Raw genomic sequence first — 17770 nt, forward strand, 5'->3', positions numbered from 1 at the left:
GCATGAGTTTTTCATGCTCTGCTGGGTCCAAGGAAAGCTGCCTCAGGACCTTCATGATGCCATCATCATCACCCTGTACAAAAACAAAAGGAGAGAAATCAGACTGCTCAAACTAAAGGGGAATCACGCTGCTCTCCATTGCAGGCAAAATCTTCGCTAGGGTTCTCCTTAATAGACTAATACCTAGTGTCGCCGAAAATGTCCTCCCAGAATCAGTGTGGCTTTCGCGCAAACAGAGGAACCACTGACATGGTCTTTGCCCTCAGACAGCTCCAAGAAAAGTGCAGAGAACAAAACAAAGGACTCTACATCACCTTTGTTGACCTCACCAAAGCCTTCGACACCGTGAGCAGGAAAGGGCTTTGGCAAATACTAGAGCGCATCGGATGTCCCCCAAAGTTCCTCAACATGATTATCCAACTGCACGAAAACCAACAAGGTCGGGTCAGATACAGCAATGAGCTCTCTGAACCCTTCTCCATTAACAATGGCGTGAAGCAAGGCTGTGTTCTCGCACCAACCCTCTTTTCAATCTTCTTCAGCATGATGCTGAACCAAGCCATGAAAGACCCCAACAATGAAGACGCTGTTTACATCTGGTACCGCACGGATGGCAGTCTCTTCAATCTGAGGCGCCTGCAAGCTCACACCAAGACACAAGAGAAACTTGTCCGTGAACTACTCTTTGCAGATGATGCCGCTTTAGTTGCCCATTCAGAACCAGCTCTTCAGCGCTTGACGTCCTGCTTTGCGGAAACTGCCAAAATGTTTGGCCTGGAAGTCAGCCTGAAGAAAACTGAGGTCCTCCATCAGCCAGCTCCCCACCATGACTACCAGCACCCCCACATCTCCATCGGGCACACAAAACTCAAAACGGTCAACCAGTTTACCTATCTCGGCTGCACCATTTCATCAGATGCAAGGATCGACAATGAGATAGACAACAGACTCGCCAAGGCAAATAGCGCCTTTGGAAGACTACACAAAAGAGTCTGGAAAAACAACCAACTGAAAAACCTCACAAAGATAAGCGTATACAGAGCCGTTGTCATACCCACACTCCTGTTCGGCTCCGAATCATGGGTCCTCTACCGGCACCACCTACGGCTCCTAGAACGCTTCCACCAGCGTTGTCTCCGCTCCATCCTCAACATCCATTGGAGCGCTTACACCCCTAACGTCGAAGTACTCGAGATGGCAGAGATCGACAGCATCGAGTCCACGCTGCTGAAGATCCAGCTGCGCTGGATGAGTCACGTCTCCAGAATGGAGGACCATCGCCTTCCCAAGATCGTGTTATATGGCGAGCTCTCCACTGGCCACCGTGACAGAGGTGCACCAAAGAAAAGGTACAAGGACTGCCTAAAGAAATCTCTTGGTGCCTGCCACATTGACCACCGCCAGTGGGCTGATAACGCCTCAAACCATGCATCTTGGCGCCTCACAGTTTGGCGGGCAGCAACCTCCTTTGAAGAAGACCGCAGAGCCCACCTCACTGACAAAAGGCAAAGGAGGAAAAACCCAACACCCAACCCCAACCAACCAATTTTCCTTGCAACCGCTGCAATCGTGTCTGCCTGTCCCGCATCGGACTTGTCAGCCACAAACGAGCCTGCAGCTGACGTGGACTTTTTACCCCCTCCATAAATCTTCGTCCGCGAAGCCAAGCCAAAGAAGAATAATGAAAGAGGGGAAAGCTTTATGGAGACAGTGGTGGAAATATGGAATGAGAGGAAATGGTGAAAGTGGCCATAAATTACAATGTTTAATAGATATTTGGACAGTTAAATAGATAGGAAATATTTGGAGAGATATTGTCTAAATGCAGGCAAATAGGACTAGCTCAAGATAGCGCCTTAATCGGCATGAACATGCTGGGTTGAAGGGCCTGTTTCTGAACTGTACGCCTTAACTCTATTTTCTAAGTGAATCACAGTGCTCTAGTGGTGAAGGGGGAGAATGTTAAAGGTGATGTATGGTGTGTCCTGGATAGTGCTGAATTTCTTGAGTGTTATTGGAGCTACATTCATCCAGGCAAGTAACATCATACTTCTGATCTGCCTTGTAAATAGCTTAACAGCTTTATGGAGAAGAGTCATTCACCACTTAGCTGGTGACTGCTCTTGTAGCCAGATTATTTATGCAGCTGGTCTATTTAAGTATTCTTGTAAATGCTAAATGCCAAATGCCAGGATGATGATGGGCATGAATTTGTAACCTTGGTGCTCTTAAATGTCATAGGGCGATGCTCTCCAGTACTTATTAAGTTGATTTTTTAAGATCAAGTTTGTGCTTAGAGTGAAAATTGGAATTTCTTAATTGACAATAATGTTTTTCATTGGATAATGATCAAGAACAGGAGACTGACCACCACCACAACCTCCCCCTCCCGCTCCCCCTCCCGCTCCCCCTCCCGCTCCCCCTCCCCCCCTCCCGCTCCCCCTCCCGCTCCCCCTCCCGCTCCCCCTCCCGCTCCCCCTCCCGCTCCCCCTCCCGCTCCCCCTCCCGCTCCCCTCCCGCTCCCCCTCCCGCTCCCCCTCCCGCTCCCCCTCCCGCTCCCCCTCTCCCCCCCGCTCCCCTCCCGCTCCCCCTCCCGCTCCCCCTCCCGCTCCCCCTCCCGCTCCCCCTCCCGCTCCCCTCCCGCTCCCCCTCCCGCTCCCCTCCCGCTCCCCTCCCGCTCCCCCTCCCGCTCCCCCTCCCGCTCCCCCTCCCGCTCCCCCTCCCGCTCCCCCTCCGCTCCCCCTCCCGCTCCCCCTCCCCCTCCCCCTCCCCCTCCCCCTCCCCCTCCCCCTCCCCCTCCCCCTCCCCCTCCCCTCCCCCTCCCCCTCCCCCTCCCCCTCCCCCTCCCCCTCCCCCTCCCCCTCCCCCTCCCCCTCCCCCACCCCCACCCACCATCAACGAATTGGGAGAGGGCATTTCTACTCCACAATACTTCAGTCAAAATTCCTTGGCCAAAATGCTGCATTACAGGCAGCCCCTGTGTAGTGACCATCAGTTGTTTGGATAATGAAAATTTGCCCTTGGAGAAATCGCATATCGCTTCCCAAAATTTTCAGGGACAGAATAGAATTTACTCTCACAGAATCTAGGTGAATACACAATTTGGTTTTTTTTTCAACCTCTGTTTTTTGATGTATGCACAGTTGATGGAGTTTCATATTATGGAAAAACATAGTACAAATTTTTTTTGAAAGGGGAGCAGCAAGTCACCTGTATTTTTAACTTGGCTTTGAGTCGTCGAACAGATGTGATACGAAGCTGAGATTTAAATTGTAGTTGAAGTGATTATGGTAGTGAGGATAAAGAATTAAAGATGAGATCTTTCAGGTAGGAAAAAAAAATGAGGTAAGTTTGAAGGAGGATAGTAGAATCTAAGGTTTTAAAACAAGTTGCAAGTTTGTGGTCTGAAGAGATAAGGAGATTGAATAAAAAGGTTTATGGGATGGGGATGAAAGGACTAAAATTGCCTTGAGTAAGTTGAGCGGAAGTAGAAATAAAGTTATGATGAATGATACACGTGGTTTCTTTATGATGACATACGTTTACTGCTATTGCACTTGGGAAAATAAAAAGAAAAAAGAAATTGATTGTGGTGCATGGTGAGCCATTTGTGGGTTCTTGGAGTTTTGAACTTGTTCAGTTCATGTTGCAACTAGTGTTAATTACAAAGCATGATCATATTGATGGTTGATGCTGTATCTATGAATAAACTGGCTCGCTGCAGTGCACATATAGTAAGTTCATTACCATTGTCTACACATTGCATGGGGATGTGTGAAATTAGAAAGTAAATAGAGGTAAGCCTGACCTCTTGCTGTGCCCTAGGAATTGACATTGAGACATAGAATAATTCTGTAAGGAAATAAAGGTCTGGATGCATTGTATTTGGCATTCCAGCTGCTGGTGCATCAGACATGGCCCCACTAGAATGGGTATACACCTACATATTTTTTGCTGATAATTAGGTGTGGAGAATCATTTGGTTTGGAGTTGGGTTTTAGCTGCTGTTGACTGATAAGAGGCAAGTCCTTTATCACTAAAAACACAGAAATGCTTGAGAAATTCAGCAGTTCTTGTAGCTCTATAGGAGATAAAAATGTATTACTGATGTTTCATGTTTCAGTCCTTTATCGCTGGTAGCTAAATGATAAGTTTACATAGTCAGCAAAAAATTAAATAGTTTCCTCTGTCTCAATATTGTTAATTAACTATTCATTTATAACGCTGGTCAACAAGCTTTTTCAAAAGGTTTGCTTCCTGAAAAAAAAAAAATGGGGTTCATGATAGACAACTTTCGGCTGAACACAAAGATAATTTCAGATTTGCTGTATTACACGGGATGTTGGAGAAACATTAAATTAACTTTGATTGAATTTAGCATGTTAATCGCATAATGACGCTGGCACATTGTGTTAGTTTAACTGATCTAAACATGTTTTGCTGCTGATTTTCATTTGTACGCAGCATCTGATGCCTCTCATGTCAGTGTCCAACAATAGTCGGCCAGCATTGGTGGATTCCAGTGGCCCTTGGTACCACTCTTCCATGGTCGCAATGTCCTTGTAAAATCTTTCACCATATTTGTCACTAACTGCACTAAGGTCAGTAGAAAAGAAGTCCAAGTGCGAATACAGAAAATAAATTTTCAATGACGTGTTGCACTACATGTTTTTGTATGCCTGAAGCATGTTGTCAATCAGCTGGGTGTAGTTTGATGCTCTGTATATGTGATCTGCTTTTATAGCCTATTGGCATCTATCCTGACTAAGCATGCCCAACCCTAAAGACAACATTTGCATAGCACCTGGACTGAGTGCATGCTTAGACTGACCAAAACAGCTTGCCATATGGGCATTATACTAGTAGACTTAAAATATGACAAGAAATCACAAACACAGATTATATCTAAAAAAAACAGTAGGTGATAGAACAATTGTAAGGTGATTTTCATGATCAGCAGCTCAAAATCCATAAGATACCCAAAAGTGTTCAGGAAGCAAAATCTTTGTTGTCCAGTGTAATCTGTATCAAAACAAAATGGGAGGTGCAGACATTGTGTGATGAAAAGCTTTAGTTGAGGCCAGATAGCTTGCCAGCCCTCATTTCAGGGTTGTATTTGGATGGTATACCAGAGGATTGATGAACTCTATTACATTTAATGGAATTATATCTCTTTCCCTGTAGAGGAAAAACCCTGCTGGCTAAAGATGGCTTAGAACAGACCTCTTAAATTGAAGAATAACTATTTGAAAAGTTCATCCACCATTTGGAAAACATCTAATTTTATCAGTGGATAAAGAAGCCTGTAGATAATTTGACAGTATTTTAGTGAATGTTAAATTGAAATTCATATCACTGGATGGCAGTATCTGCTCACTTTTTAGAAACACAATTTTTCAGTTTGCTGTATTTCTTTTGCTCCTAAGGTCATTTGAAATGGCTGATTGCTGATAAGTGCAGTATTTTTGTTCACGTGACATTGAGATTGAAATGAATATGAATAAAATTAAAAGTAAAAGGCTGGTGTGGAAAGCACTTTAAATTGGCAACATGATGGTGTTGATAATATTTATAGGTATCAACGTATTTGAATAGTAAAAGTGGCATTTAAAAAAATTTAAGTGGCTTAGATATGTTATTGCTTAAGACATTGGAGTGGGCTGCATAATGTAATTTAATTTTAAAGTTATTTGTGCAATATAATCTAGATATACATCCAAGTATCATCTCATGAGTCTCCAATTTTTTCCCCTTTCCTAGATCCCCAAGTCTCTATTGGCAGTAAACATTCAGGCCAAATCCGTAGCATACCACGTTTGCTATTCCATGTACTGTTTGAAGACCAAGGACTACTGTGCAGAAGCTGACCTTCACAACATATTTGGCTTCTTGTTCCCAATTGTGTGACACTTGTTTGAGGGAATCATTGCTTTAAGTAGTTTCACTTTCAATCAGGAACATACTATATTGGAGGCTCTCTTGGGACTTGCCCATAAATGTGATGAACAGTACGCTGCAATGGTGGCTTTGCATACGAAAGACATTTTGATCATGTTAATTGTGCAACATTGTACAAGTTTTGACCAAGACATTTTGCAGTGGCAGATCATTTTTAAAAAAAAAAGTGTATTAGATCAATATAAAATGACAGTATAGACCCTCAGCACATGATGTTCTGTCAACTAATAGAAACATACTCAACAAATTAAACTGAGGGTTATGTGAGTAAAGTAGGGAAGGTTTAATTTGTTAGAGTACATACATGACATCACATACAATCCTTTTTCCTGCGGGCCAGGTAGAATTACCACTTCTTACTGGTGCAAAAAAAACTGTACACAATGTACACATGTAAACAAATAAATGTAAACAACTTGCTGTGTAATGCAGAGAGGGGAAAAAAAACCCACAAAAAATAAAGTGTAAAAGTAAGAGTCCTTATATGATTGAAATTGTTATTGAGGAGTTTGTCTGATGGTGGAGGAGTAGCAGCTGTTCCTGAACCTGGTGCTGTGATTCTTAAGGTACCTATACCTCTTTTCTGATGGCAGCAGCTGGGTGGTGTGGATCCTTGATGATTGCTGCCGCTCTCTGTCGGTAGCATTCCCTGTAGATGTTCTCGATAATGGGAAGGGATTTGCTTGTGGTGTCTTGGGCTGTGTCTACTACCTTTTGCAGGGTTTTACGCTCAGGGTATTCGTGTCCCCATACCAGACCATGATGCAGCTGGTCAGCACACTTTCCACCACACATCTGTAGAAATTTGCCAGGGTTTCTGATGTCATACAAAACTCCTGAGGAAATAGAGGTGCTGACGAGCTTTATTTACGATGCCATTAGTGTGTTTGGTCCAGGAAGATCCTCCGAGATAGCGATGTCCAAGAACTTAAATTTGCTCACCCTCTCCACCTCTGATTTCCCACAATGATCACTGAATCATACATACCTTGTTTTCTCTTCCTGAAGTCAACAATCAGCTCCTTAGTTTTGATGACATTGAGTGAGAAGTAATTGTTGGTGAGCCATTTGGCCAAGTTTTCAATCTTCCTCCTGTATGCTGACTCATCGTCTCTTTTTATACAACATTTGTAGATGGTGTTGTTGACGTACTGAGCCACACAGTCATAGGTATAAAGCAAGTAAATCAGGGGGCTAAAAATGCAGCCCTGTGGTGCTCCAGTACTGATGGAGATTGTGAAGATGTGTTCTTTCCAATCCGCACTGGTTGTGGTCTGTAGATGAGGAAATCCATGCTCCAATTACAAAGAGGGGTGTTGAGTCCAAGGTCTTGGAGTTTGCTGATCAATTTTGAGGAGATGATGATCAAATACTGAACCGTAGTTGAAAAAGAGCATTCTGATGAATGCATCTTTGCTGTCCAGGTGTTCCAGGGCTTTGTGCAGAGCAAGCAATCATCCCCCATAGACCTGTTGCTACGATAGGTGAATTGGAACTGATCTATGTGGCCGCTCAGATAGGAGCTGATATGCTTCAACACCAGCCTTTAAAAGCACTTCATCACTTTTGATTTGAGCGCTACTGATTGATGGTCATTTAGGCAGGTTACCACACTCTTCTTGAACACCAGTACAATTTATGCCTGTTTGAAACAGGTGGGTACCATCCCCTGTCGGACTGAGATGTTGACGACATCTGTGAATACGTTGGTAAGTTGGACAGCATAGAGTTTTAATACTTGGCCATGGTACTGTGTCCAGACTGGATGCTTTCCTTGGATTCATTCTTCTGAGGATAACCTGCACGTCATCCTCTGATATGGACAGGGGAGGATCATTGAGGACATGGGGGAGGGGGGAGGGGTATGTGCGTAGTGGTGTTTCTTTCTTGTTCTTGTGGTTGAATCGGGCATAGAAGACATTGAGTTCATTAGGGAGTGAAGCTTTGCTGTCTCCTACTGCACCAGATATTGTTTTGTAGCAGATTATGTCATTTAGGCCCTGCCACTGCTGTTGTGTATCCCACGGGGTTTCCATTTTTGTCAGGTAACTCCACTTTGCCAGGGAGATGGCTTTCTGCAGGTCATACCTGCTCCTTCTGTAGTGATCGGCATCTCCAGACTTAAATGCCTGTGATCTGGCTCTCAGCAGGTTCTGGATTTCATTGTTCATCCAGGTCTTTTGTATGAGGAAAACCCTGGATGATTTGGTGGGGATACACTTGTCCACACCTGTTTTGATAAAGTCTGTGACAGCCCTGGTGTAATAATTCAAATCCTCAGCAAAGTCCTTTGAACACCCCCCAATAGACTGAATTGAGGAAGTTCTGCAACCTTTCTTCAGCCTCCTCCAAACCCCTTCTAGCTGACCTGATCTCTGGAGTCTCTCTTTTCAGGCACTGTGTGAAGGCAGAAGGAGCACAACCAGATTATCTGACTTGTCAAAATGCAGCCTTGGGAAAAAACGATAGGTCTTCCTTGTTGTAGCAGTGGTCGAGTGTGCTAGGTCCTCTGGTACAGCATGTTGCATGCTGGTGGTAGTTGGGCATGGTTTTTTTGACACAGGCCTGGTTTAAGTCTCTGACTAAGATTTGTAGTGCATTGGGGTTGGCTGTCTTGTTTACTGACCACATTATATAATGTCTCCAAGTGCCTGTTTGTAATCTGCATTGGGAGGCATTGGTGAAAATCACTGATAAGAACTCTCTGGCTAGATAAAAGGGTCTGCATTTAATTGAGATTTGCTCTATGGCAATAGAGCAGGAGGTTTACATGATACCAATATTCTCTAACACCCTTGTATTAACAAAAAAAAACCACACAATTCCCCCTCTCTCATACAGATGTGTTCTGGTGTTTTCTACTTTTGCCCAGGTACTTTTTGTCAACCCTATCTAGGCATCTCATAATCATGTAGATCTCTATTAAGTTACCTCTCGTCTTTCTTTTCTCTAAACAGAAAAGTCCCTAGCTCTGTTAACCTTGCCTCATAAGACATGTTCTCCAATCCAGGCAACTGGATTGTAATCCTGGTAAATCTCCTCTGCACCCTCTCCACAGTTTGCACATCCTTCCTGTAGTGAGATGACCAAATTGAACATAATATTCCAAGTATGGTCAAATCAGAGTTTTATAGAGCTGCAACATTACCTCATGACTTTTGAATTTGTTCCCCTGACTACCGAAGGCCAGCAAACTATAAGCCTTCCTAACTAGCCTATCAACTTGTGCAGCCCCCATAACCTTGAGGGATCCAGAGATTTGGACCCCAAAGTCCCTCTGTTCTTCCAAATGGTTAAGAATCCTGACATTAACCATGTCTTCTGCCTTTGATCTTCCAAAATACATCACTTCAGGCTTATCCGGATTGATCTCCATTTGCCCAACTCTGCGACCTGTCTATATTCTTGTAACTTACGACAACCTTCTACACTATCCACAACATCTCCAACCTTTGTATCATCTACAAACTTACTGACCCATGCCTCTGACCTCCATCTACTACTAATCTCTGCCTTCTGCAGGCAAGCCATTTCTGAATCCACATAGCCAAAGTTCCATGGATCCTACGCCTTATGACTTTCTGAATATGTCTTCCATGGAGAAGCTTGTCAAATTCTTTACTAAAATCCATATACATCACATCTACTTTGATACATCACATCTATTTTGATACTTCCTCAAAATACTCAGTTGGGCTTGTAAGGTGTGATCTACCCCTCACCAAGTCATGCTGACTATTCCTGAGACTATAAATGCTCATAAATCCTGTCCCTTGGAAACCTCTCCAATAGTTTGCCCACCACTGACGCAAGACACTTTTGTTGAGATTTCCCAGGTTCTCCCTATCACCTTTTTCAAACAAGGGGTTCATATTTTCCATTCTCCAATCCTCTGGTACCACCATTCGCTTACCTAACTCCTTGTCATAACCTGGGGTATATCTCATCTGGTTCCAGGGACTTACGAATTCTAATGTTTATAAGATCCAGTGCTTCTTCCCTTAACCACAACATGCTTTGGCATGTAAGCTTGTTGTGTACTGACCTCACATTGACCAAGGTCTGTCTCTGGTGAACACTGAAGCAAAGTATTCATTTAGGACCTTCCCTACCTCCTCTGCCTTGAGGCATGTTTTGCCTTCTTTATCCATAAGCGGCCCTACCTTCTATCTCGTCATCCTTCTGCTCTACACATATGCATAGAATGCCCTAGGGTTTTCCTTAATCCTCTTGTGCCCCCTTTTAACTCTCCTAAGTATTTTTCTGAGTTCCTTCCTGGCAACCATATAATTCTCATGAGCTCCTCCTGTCTTTTGCTTCCTAAACCTTCAGTATATATGTCTCCTTCTTGCTTTTAAGTAGCTGTGTCATCTCTTTTGACAACCATGGTTCTCTTATCCTGCCATCTTTTCCCTGTCACGATGGGTCAAACCTATCCAGAACCTCATGTTTAGGGTCCCTAAACATCCTCCATATTACCTTTCCCCTGAGAACATCCCAATTTATTCTCCACAGTTCCTGCCTAATCCCATAATATTGAACCCTTCCCCAGTTAAACACTTTACCATTTGGTCTACTCTTATCCTTGTCTATTGCTGGTCAGGGAGTTGTGGGCCCTATCACTGAAATGCTCCCCTGCTGAGAGGTCTATTACTGACCAGTACTAGATTTGGTATGGCCTCGCATCTTATCGGCTTGTCCATGTACTATGTCAGGAATCATTCTTGGACACACCTGACAAATTCCGCCTCTTCTATAAAAAATCTTCCATATCAATAACATTTTTTTCTGCACCATTCCAAAATCTGCCTAATTATGTCCTTCTCGATCCTGAGGGCTATTTGGTGGCCTATAGACTACATCCAATACAGTGATTGCTCTCTTCCTGTTTCTGACTTCCCACACTGTCTCTGTAGACAATCCTTCCACAATGTCTTACCTTTCTTCAGCTCTGATACTATCACTGATTAGTAAGGTTACTCACACTCCCCCCTCCCCCCAATCTTTTAACCCCCCCCATCCTCTTCCTTTTAAAATATCTAACCCCTGATGCCTGTATTGACTAATTCTGTCCTCACGTCAGCCAAGTCTCTGTAATGACCACAATATTGTAATTCAAAGTTGATGAAGTGCTCAAATCTGAAACTTTGGTTATGTATCTTTTTCTTTGCTATATAGAGTACACTGTTTGGCCTGCTGAGTTTCTCCAGCATTGTGTTTTGACTTCATCTGTGAGAAGTGCATCCAGCTGCAGCTCCTTACAAACCATGTAATTAAATTGGAGCTGGAGCTGGATGAACTCTGGATCATTTGGGAGGCTGAGGGGTTGATAGACAGGAGTTACAGGGACATAATCCACCGAGGAAGCAGGAAGAAGGTGGTTGGGTGACCATCCAGAGAAGAAAGGGAACAGGTATCAGTGCAGGGAACCCCTGTGGCTGTTCCCCTCTATCACATGTATATAATTTTGGACTCTGTTGATGGGGATAACCTACCAGGGATAAGCCATGGCTGTCAGGTTTCTGGCATGGAGTCTGGCCTTATGACTAAGATAGAAAAGGAGAAGAGGTGAACTGTAGTGATAGGGGATTCCATAGTTAGGGGAACAGATAAGCGGTTCTGTGGAAAAGGTTAAGATCCCGGATGATATGTTGCCTGCCAGGCATATCTCAGATCAAGTTCACAGTATTCTCAAGAGGGAGGGTGAGCTGCCAAATATCATTGGTTATATATTTTTGTCTTCGCTATAAAGTACACTGTTTGACCTGCTGAGTTTCTCTCAGCACTGTTTTTACTTCAACCATTGTGTCTGCAAACTTGTGTGTTTTATGACAGAACTTATAAAAGGGCCACCTTGCAATATACAAGATAAATGAATTAACTGCTAAAGGTGGAAAAACTCATAACATCACTGAGTCACTTATTTTGCCTTTAGTGTCCATAATATCTGACATTATTAACTTAAATGCCAAAGAAACTATCCAGACAATTCCTTTGAGTAACTCCACTGTTTCTAGATGAATTGATGAGATGACCAGGGACGTTAAAAAAACAATTAGTCATGTTATTACTATGCAAGAAATTATCTTTGCAATTAGACAAATCTACTCTGCAAGCGAGTGATGCTCTTCTCATGGATTATGCCAGATTCTGGAATGGAAACAAGCTGATGGAAGAGATGTTACTTGCCAGAAGGATTAAAACAGATACTTAAAGACTGACTATTTACAAAGAAGTTAAGAATAACATAAATGAGAATAGTATTCCATTCACAAATATAGTTGCTAGTTCATTGGTTGGACGATACAGAGGTTCATCACATGCATTGTGTTCTTGCTTCAATCATGGTGTCTGTGGGCTTTCGTGTTTGACCACAGAGGAAGTTGTAAGGGATGCTATTGGCTTCCCTGACCATCCACATTCTGCGTGGAGCATGTCTCTGCCGAACTTCTATTCACAATTCACAATGAAAAAAATAAGCAAAACCTTACCTTTTTGCTGAAATCGTTTTGTTCCTCGATAGGGTTGTCTTTTCCTCGGCCTTTTTCATATCATCTGAGAATTTATTACAAATCAGTAATATTTGAATTGCTGCATTGAATTGAAGACATTTCATAACAATAGAAGTAAATTGGAGTAGAAATTGCATTCTGTTGGGAGGAGTCACATGATGGAGTAGTGGCCAGTAGGGTAAAACCAGCCCTCTCCAGAAAATAGATAAAAAAAGTCAAAAAAAGATAAAGCTTAGCAAATATAAAGTATAAGAAATAGAAGATAAAGTTGCAGAGAAGAGAAAGAAGATGGCACCCAAGAAGGAAAAAGTAAAAACAATGGGGGAAAAAAGAAAAGTCACCAGAAAAGAAAGAAGAAGGCCTTACCTGCACAAAGGAACAGGGAGCGGTGATGGGGAAGAATGCCCGATCTCTGAGGTTGGTGTCAGCCCTGCGGAGTCACGACCCCCTGACCAGTGGACTGCAAAAATAGCTCTCTGAAGCAACCAAAAGTGCGCATGTGCAGTGCGCAATCAAAGGTAAAAGAAAACACCAACGGGAGGGGGCTCAGCCGAGGAGCGGGCAATCACGACGCAACCAGCTGAGGGACGCCCAACACCAGGGCCCTCAGCTGGAAGATGAGGAAGGCGGCAGGAGAGGGAGTGAGGAAACAAGCGAGGAAGAAAGTCGACGGGGTGAACAGCAGGATGCCTGACAGATGAGCAGCCCAGGAGGGGGAGGATCAACAACAAGAGGCCCAGCAAGAAGAGGCCTGACAAAGTGATACATCAGGAGAATCAGAAGAGCCACAGATACAAAGAAGAGAAGAAGACACAAACACAGGTACAGACACCGAAGAAGAGGAAGAAGACCAAGATCTTCACAGAGAAATAGAAGGTAAAACAGATGGACAGAATATAGATAAAGCCTTTTTTGAAGAACAAATGAGAGCATTAAAAGAATGGTTGTCATTAGAATTAAAAACAGAAGATAAAATGCAAAGTTTAGAACGGGTCATGACAGAAATAGGGAAAAGCGTAGAAAATGTGGAAGAATGAGAAACGGCTGTAGAAATGGAAGTAAATGACAAGAGGAAAATTGGAAGAAAGTGACAAAAAAATTAAAGAGACATGAGTTGTTATCTCAGAAAATTGATATGTTGGAAAATTATAGTAGGCGAAACAACATAAAAAATAGTGGGCCTGAAGGAGGATGAAGAAGGCCCAGACATGAAGGAATTTATAAAAGAATGGATTCCAAAGGTCCTGGGAATGACAGAAACGCAGGAAGAAATGGAAATAGAAAGGGCACACAAGGCACTAGTACCGATGTAGGGCTCAGGCCTAAAATGTTGGTGATGTATTTTCACCTTTGCTACATAAAGGCACTGTTTGACCTGCTGAGTTTCTCCAGCATTTGTGGTTTTTTTTTTCCACTTAACCATGATGTTAACAGAATTCTGTTTTACCTCAGTTCAATGGTTTGCTCGTTCAAATTTAGCATATGTAGTATACTACTGTATTTCAGTTTTAAATATTTCAAACGGGATAAACTTGGCTTTACCAATTTGAGAAATTAATTTTATAAAGAACACTTTGTAAATGAGAGCATAAACTGTAATACTATATGTTTTTTAAAATGTGTCTTCTGATTTTTTTATCACCCGTTTCAGAACCAAGAAGAGCAATTTTCATTTACCGCAGAATGGAATGATCCCAATGCAAGTCTAATTCGTCGTTATATGTTCCTGTATTATCCAAAAGATGGATCTGTTGAAATGGTAAAGTTTTAAAAAAAATTTTTTACATATTTTTGAGGTTTAAAAAAATTAAATACTGGATCATGGATGATTCAAACACTAGCATGTAACAATGCAGTCAAATTGTCAAGTGTATTTGGCATGCAAGTGAAAAAAGTCCTTAACATGACTGTATGCATCAAAATAGCTTCATGGACCCAAAATTAAATCTTATAAGAACAGTGAAAGCTTCATTAATGCCATAATTATTTCTATATTCATATTACCAGCTAGAATCTTCTCCAGAAAAACCTTGAACAAAGCATTGCCTCATTGCATATCTAATACTAGCTGTATTTTTACTTGAGTCTTGTTTTCTTGTTCATGTGACAATTGTATTTCATGTTTATAATCTGAAACATGTTATTATTAGATGTTATTCATCTTTTGCAGTTTCTTCAATTTACCAAGAATGAATCATGAAGGTTCTAATACCTTGATGTATAAAAATATTAATAGTATCCTAGCTACAACAGGAATAAATTATTATATTGGATTGTCAATTTTTGTATTAAAAAATACAACATTTCGAACTTTATCGTACTTCACTGCAAGTTCAAGATCCTATTACTGTTATGAGCCCAGAGGACCCCAAAACCCAGCAGCAATAGATATTCACCAAGACAAGTGGTTACTTAAACAAAAGTTGCTTTTAATTATCTTTAAACATGAAAACAGAATCATCCTTTAACTTATCACTATTGACTTAACTAACCTAACTTAATCCCCTTCTAATTCTAAGCACATGTAAGTTCAGGAAAGTTCTTTGGTTCATAGTCCAATCTCACTTCTCATTCCTTTAAGTTCACTGGTTACAGGCAATTCTTATACTGTGCACAGAATTTAATATTTATAAAGTTCACCAGGCTTTGGTGCTTGAAAGGTAACTGGTTACTGCTCAGGAAGGTTCTTGTTGGTTTTCAGAGAGAGATTCGTTTTATGTTGACACCCGCAACTGATTCTTTTTTTAATCAGCCACTTCAGTCTTGCCCAAGATACTTGCTCCCTCAGGGTTCTCCAGATGATAACCTCTTTCTTTCAGGTCATCACAGAGTTCCTTTTTGTTTCTCTTATTTCAAGTGAAACATTAGACAGCCAGTCCTCTCCTCTTGCATGAACCACAAGGGCTTTGACCAGGCTGAACTAAGCACTCACAAGCTGTCTTCCTCCCTCCCTCTCCCTCTCTCTCTCTCTCTCTCCCTCTCTCTCTCTCTCTCTCTCTCTCTCTCTCTCTCTCTCTCTCTCTCTCTCTCTCTCTCAGAGAAAGCTGCTGCGGCTCTGACAATTTCTTTCATCTGTTGCCCTTTTGTAAACAACAATCCATTAGTGAAGTCTCTTAGGCACTCTCCAAAGCTTTTGCAAAGGCTGTTGACCCTGACATGTCTAGCAGTAGCAGAGCTCCAGTATTTTATAGAAGATCTGTTTTAAAGTGTTTGCATGTGACCTACAGATTTTATATAGTTAAAGGTTCATCTCTAGCCCTCCAGGGATGTTTCATTCATCTTTGTGATTTGATTCAAATTGTTGAGGAGATTAAATGAGATACAAGTGACTCTTAGCTTCCTGTTGCTTTGATTATTTATCCAATTTCCAACCTGAGTTCTGTCTTTGGCCTCCTAAACAGTTGTAAACAAGCTTTGTCTTTTGACTGGGCACAATATAGCTTAACAAATAGCACAACATTAAAAATTCATTTAATCAGCCATTTTGGCCTTCCATCTTACATCCAGCATTGATTTTTATTTTCTTCTGTCCTTTGGCAATTTCAGAGTCCATTTATTGCCTTCTATTTTCATCCCATGGGTGCATCATTTGTTATTCACCAGCCTTTACCACCCTTTCCTCAATATTATTCTGCTCAATGAAAATGGAGATATGTCTATTGATTTTGATCAGTATATACTATGCACTAGTATTTTAGTGGGACTTGATCACTGAAATATAAACTCTTTGTTCACCATAAATGCACATTTCCTTTGTCCCTCAATTTAATTTTGGATGAGAGCAACTTGCTTTAATGCTCTTGTCATTCACAGATGGGGAGGAATTTTAAAGTAATCTGATAAAAGGATGAAACATCTAATCGCTATTTAATCCACTAGAAAATAGGATAATACAAATAGTCTTAGAAATTGGATTTCTTCATGTTTTGCTGGAATGAAGTGTGGTCTTCTGCTGCAATAGACATTGTCAACTAAATTCTCTTGCTTCTCATGTGAAATTGAAACCGTTTCAAAATTGTTAAAAAAAATTATGCTATGGCAACCATGCAATACTATTTGATGCTCCCAGCATTGCTATGCCTTGGGTGTGTTTGTTATTTTAATCCAAGGCATTAGCCTGAGTTTTCTTGAAGTATTTCCCAGCCTCCCCCAATCCTTGATGTACAAGGAATGCTCGGTGTCAATATCATGCATTAATGTCATCTCAAATTATATGTAGTGTTCAAAATGGATGTATAAAGTTTAATTGTCTTTGCATCTATCAGCTTGTTCATCCTGCAATTTACATAAAATGAGTGTTGTTGTACAGAAGGTCATTTGACGTCTCTGGCAGGAAACTGGTCAGAAGTCTCCTCATTTGCCAATCGAGGTTTAGATCCACCCACAAGTGAGGCTGCCACGCAATTGGTCCTCATAGGTCATGTTGATGCCCCCCCCCACCCCAGACACAATTTGTTCTCGGATCACGTGGCACACTGAGCCCCACCCCACCCCCCACCACACACACACTCCCCACTATAAAACCATTATGTGGAGCAACTCATTCTGGAGCTCCACTCCAGGTTAGGAGCCAGAGATGATGCTGGAAGACTAATTCTGAGGGGACCGATCCAGGTTGTGAGCCATGGGCAATGCTGGAGACCATTTGAGTGGTGTATGCCAGTACAGGTTGGAGCTATTGTGGCCTATACCTGGGAGAGAACACTGTGTTTCATCCATTGTAATTAGATTAGTGTCCTATGTTAATTAGTGTACCATGCTTGCATATTGTAGAGTAGTGTTACCCCAGCATCACAATCGAGATCAACATTCATTGGAGCGACTTCATCTCCAACATCGAAGTACTCGAGATGGCAGAGGCCGACAGCATCGAATCTACGCTGCTGAAGATCAAACTGCACTGGGTAGGTCACTTCTCCAGAATGGAGGACCATCGCCTTCCCAAGATCGTGTTATATGGAGAACTCTCCACTGGCCACCGAGACAGAGGTGCACCAAAGAAGAGGTACAAGGACTGCCTAAAGAAAGCTCTTGGTGCCTGCCACATTGACCATCGCCAGTGGGCTGATATCGCCTCAAACCGTGCATCTTGGCGCCTCACAGTTCGGCGGGCAGCAACCTCCTTTGAAGAAGGCCGCAGAGCCCACCTCACTGTCAAAAGACAAAGGAGGAAAAACCCAACACCCAACCCCAACCAACCACTTTTCCATTGCAACCATGTCTGCCTGTCCCGCATCGGGCTTGTCAGCCACAAACGAGCCTGCAGCTGACCTGGACATTACCCCTCCATAAATCTTCGT

At 42.4% G+C, this 17770-nt stretch overlaps 2 protein-coding genes across 4 annotated transcripts in view; one reads left to right on the plus strand and one right to left on the minus strand.

Moving 5' to 3' along the window:
- The window catches only part of blzf1 (basic leucine zipper nuclear factor 1), a 39928-nt gene extending 27420 nt beyond the window's left edge, over positions 1-12508 (minus strand). Inside the window, exon 1 of the mRNA XM_069889265.1 lies at positions 12450-12508. Within this exon, the coding sequence (XP_069745366.1) occupies positions 12450-12508 (59 nt within the window). The remainder of the gene's footprint in view (positions 1-12449) is intronic.
- The window catches only part of nme7 (NME/NM23 family member 7), a 140501-nt gene that overhangs the window by 16819 nt on the left and 105912 nt on the right, over positions 1-17770 (plus strand). For all 3 annotated transcript variants that reach the window (XM_069889270.1, XM_069889269.1, XM_069889271.1), the window contains exon 2: positions 14122-14229. In XM_069889270.1, the coding sequence (XP_069745371.1) occupies positions 14191-14229 (39 nt within the window). In that variant the 5' untranslated portion in view covers positions 14122-14190. The remainder of the gene's footprint in view (positions 1-14121; positions 14230-17770) is intronic.

Source organism: Narcine bancroftii, chromosome 7 (assembly GCF_036971445.1).
Source record: "Narcine bancroftii isolate sNarBan1 chromosome 7, sNarBan1.hap1, whole genome shotgun sequence".
Taxonomy (NCBI): domain Eukaryota; kingdom Metazoa; phylum Chordata; class Chondrichthyes; order Torpediniformes; family Narcinidae; genus Narcine; species Narcine bancroftii.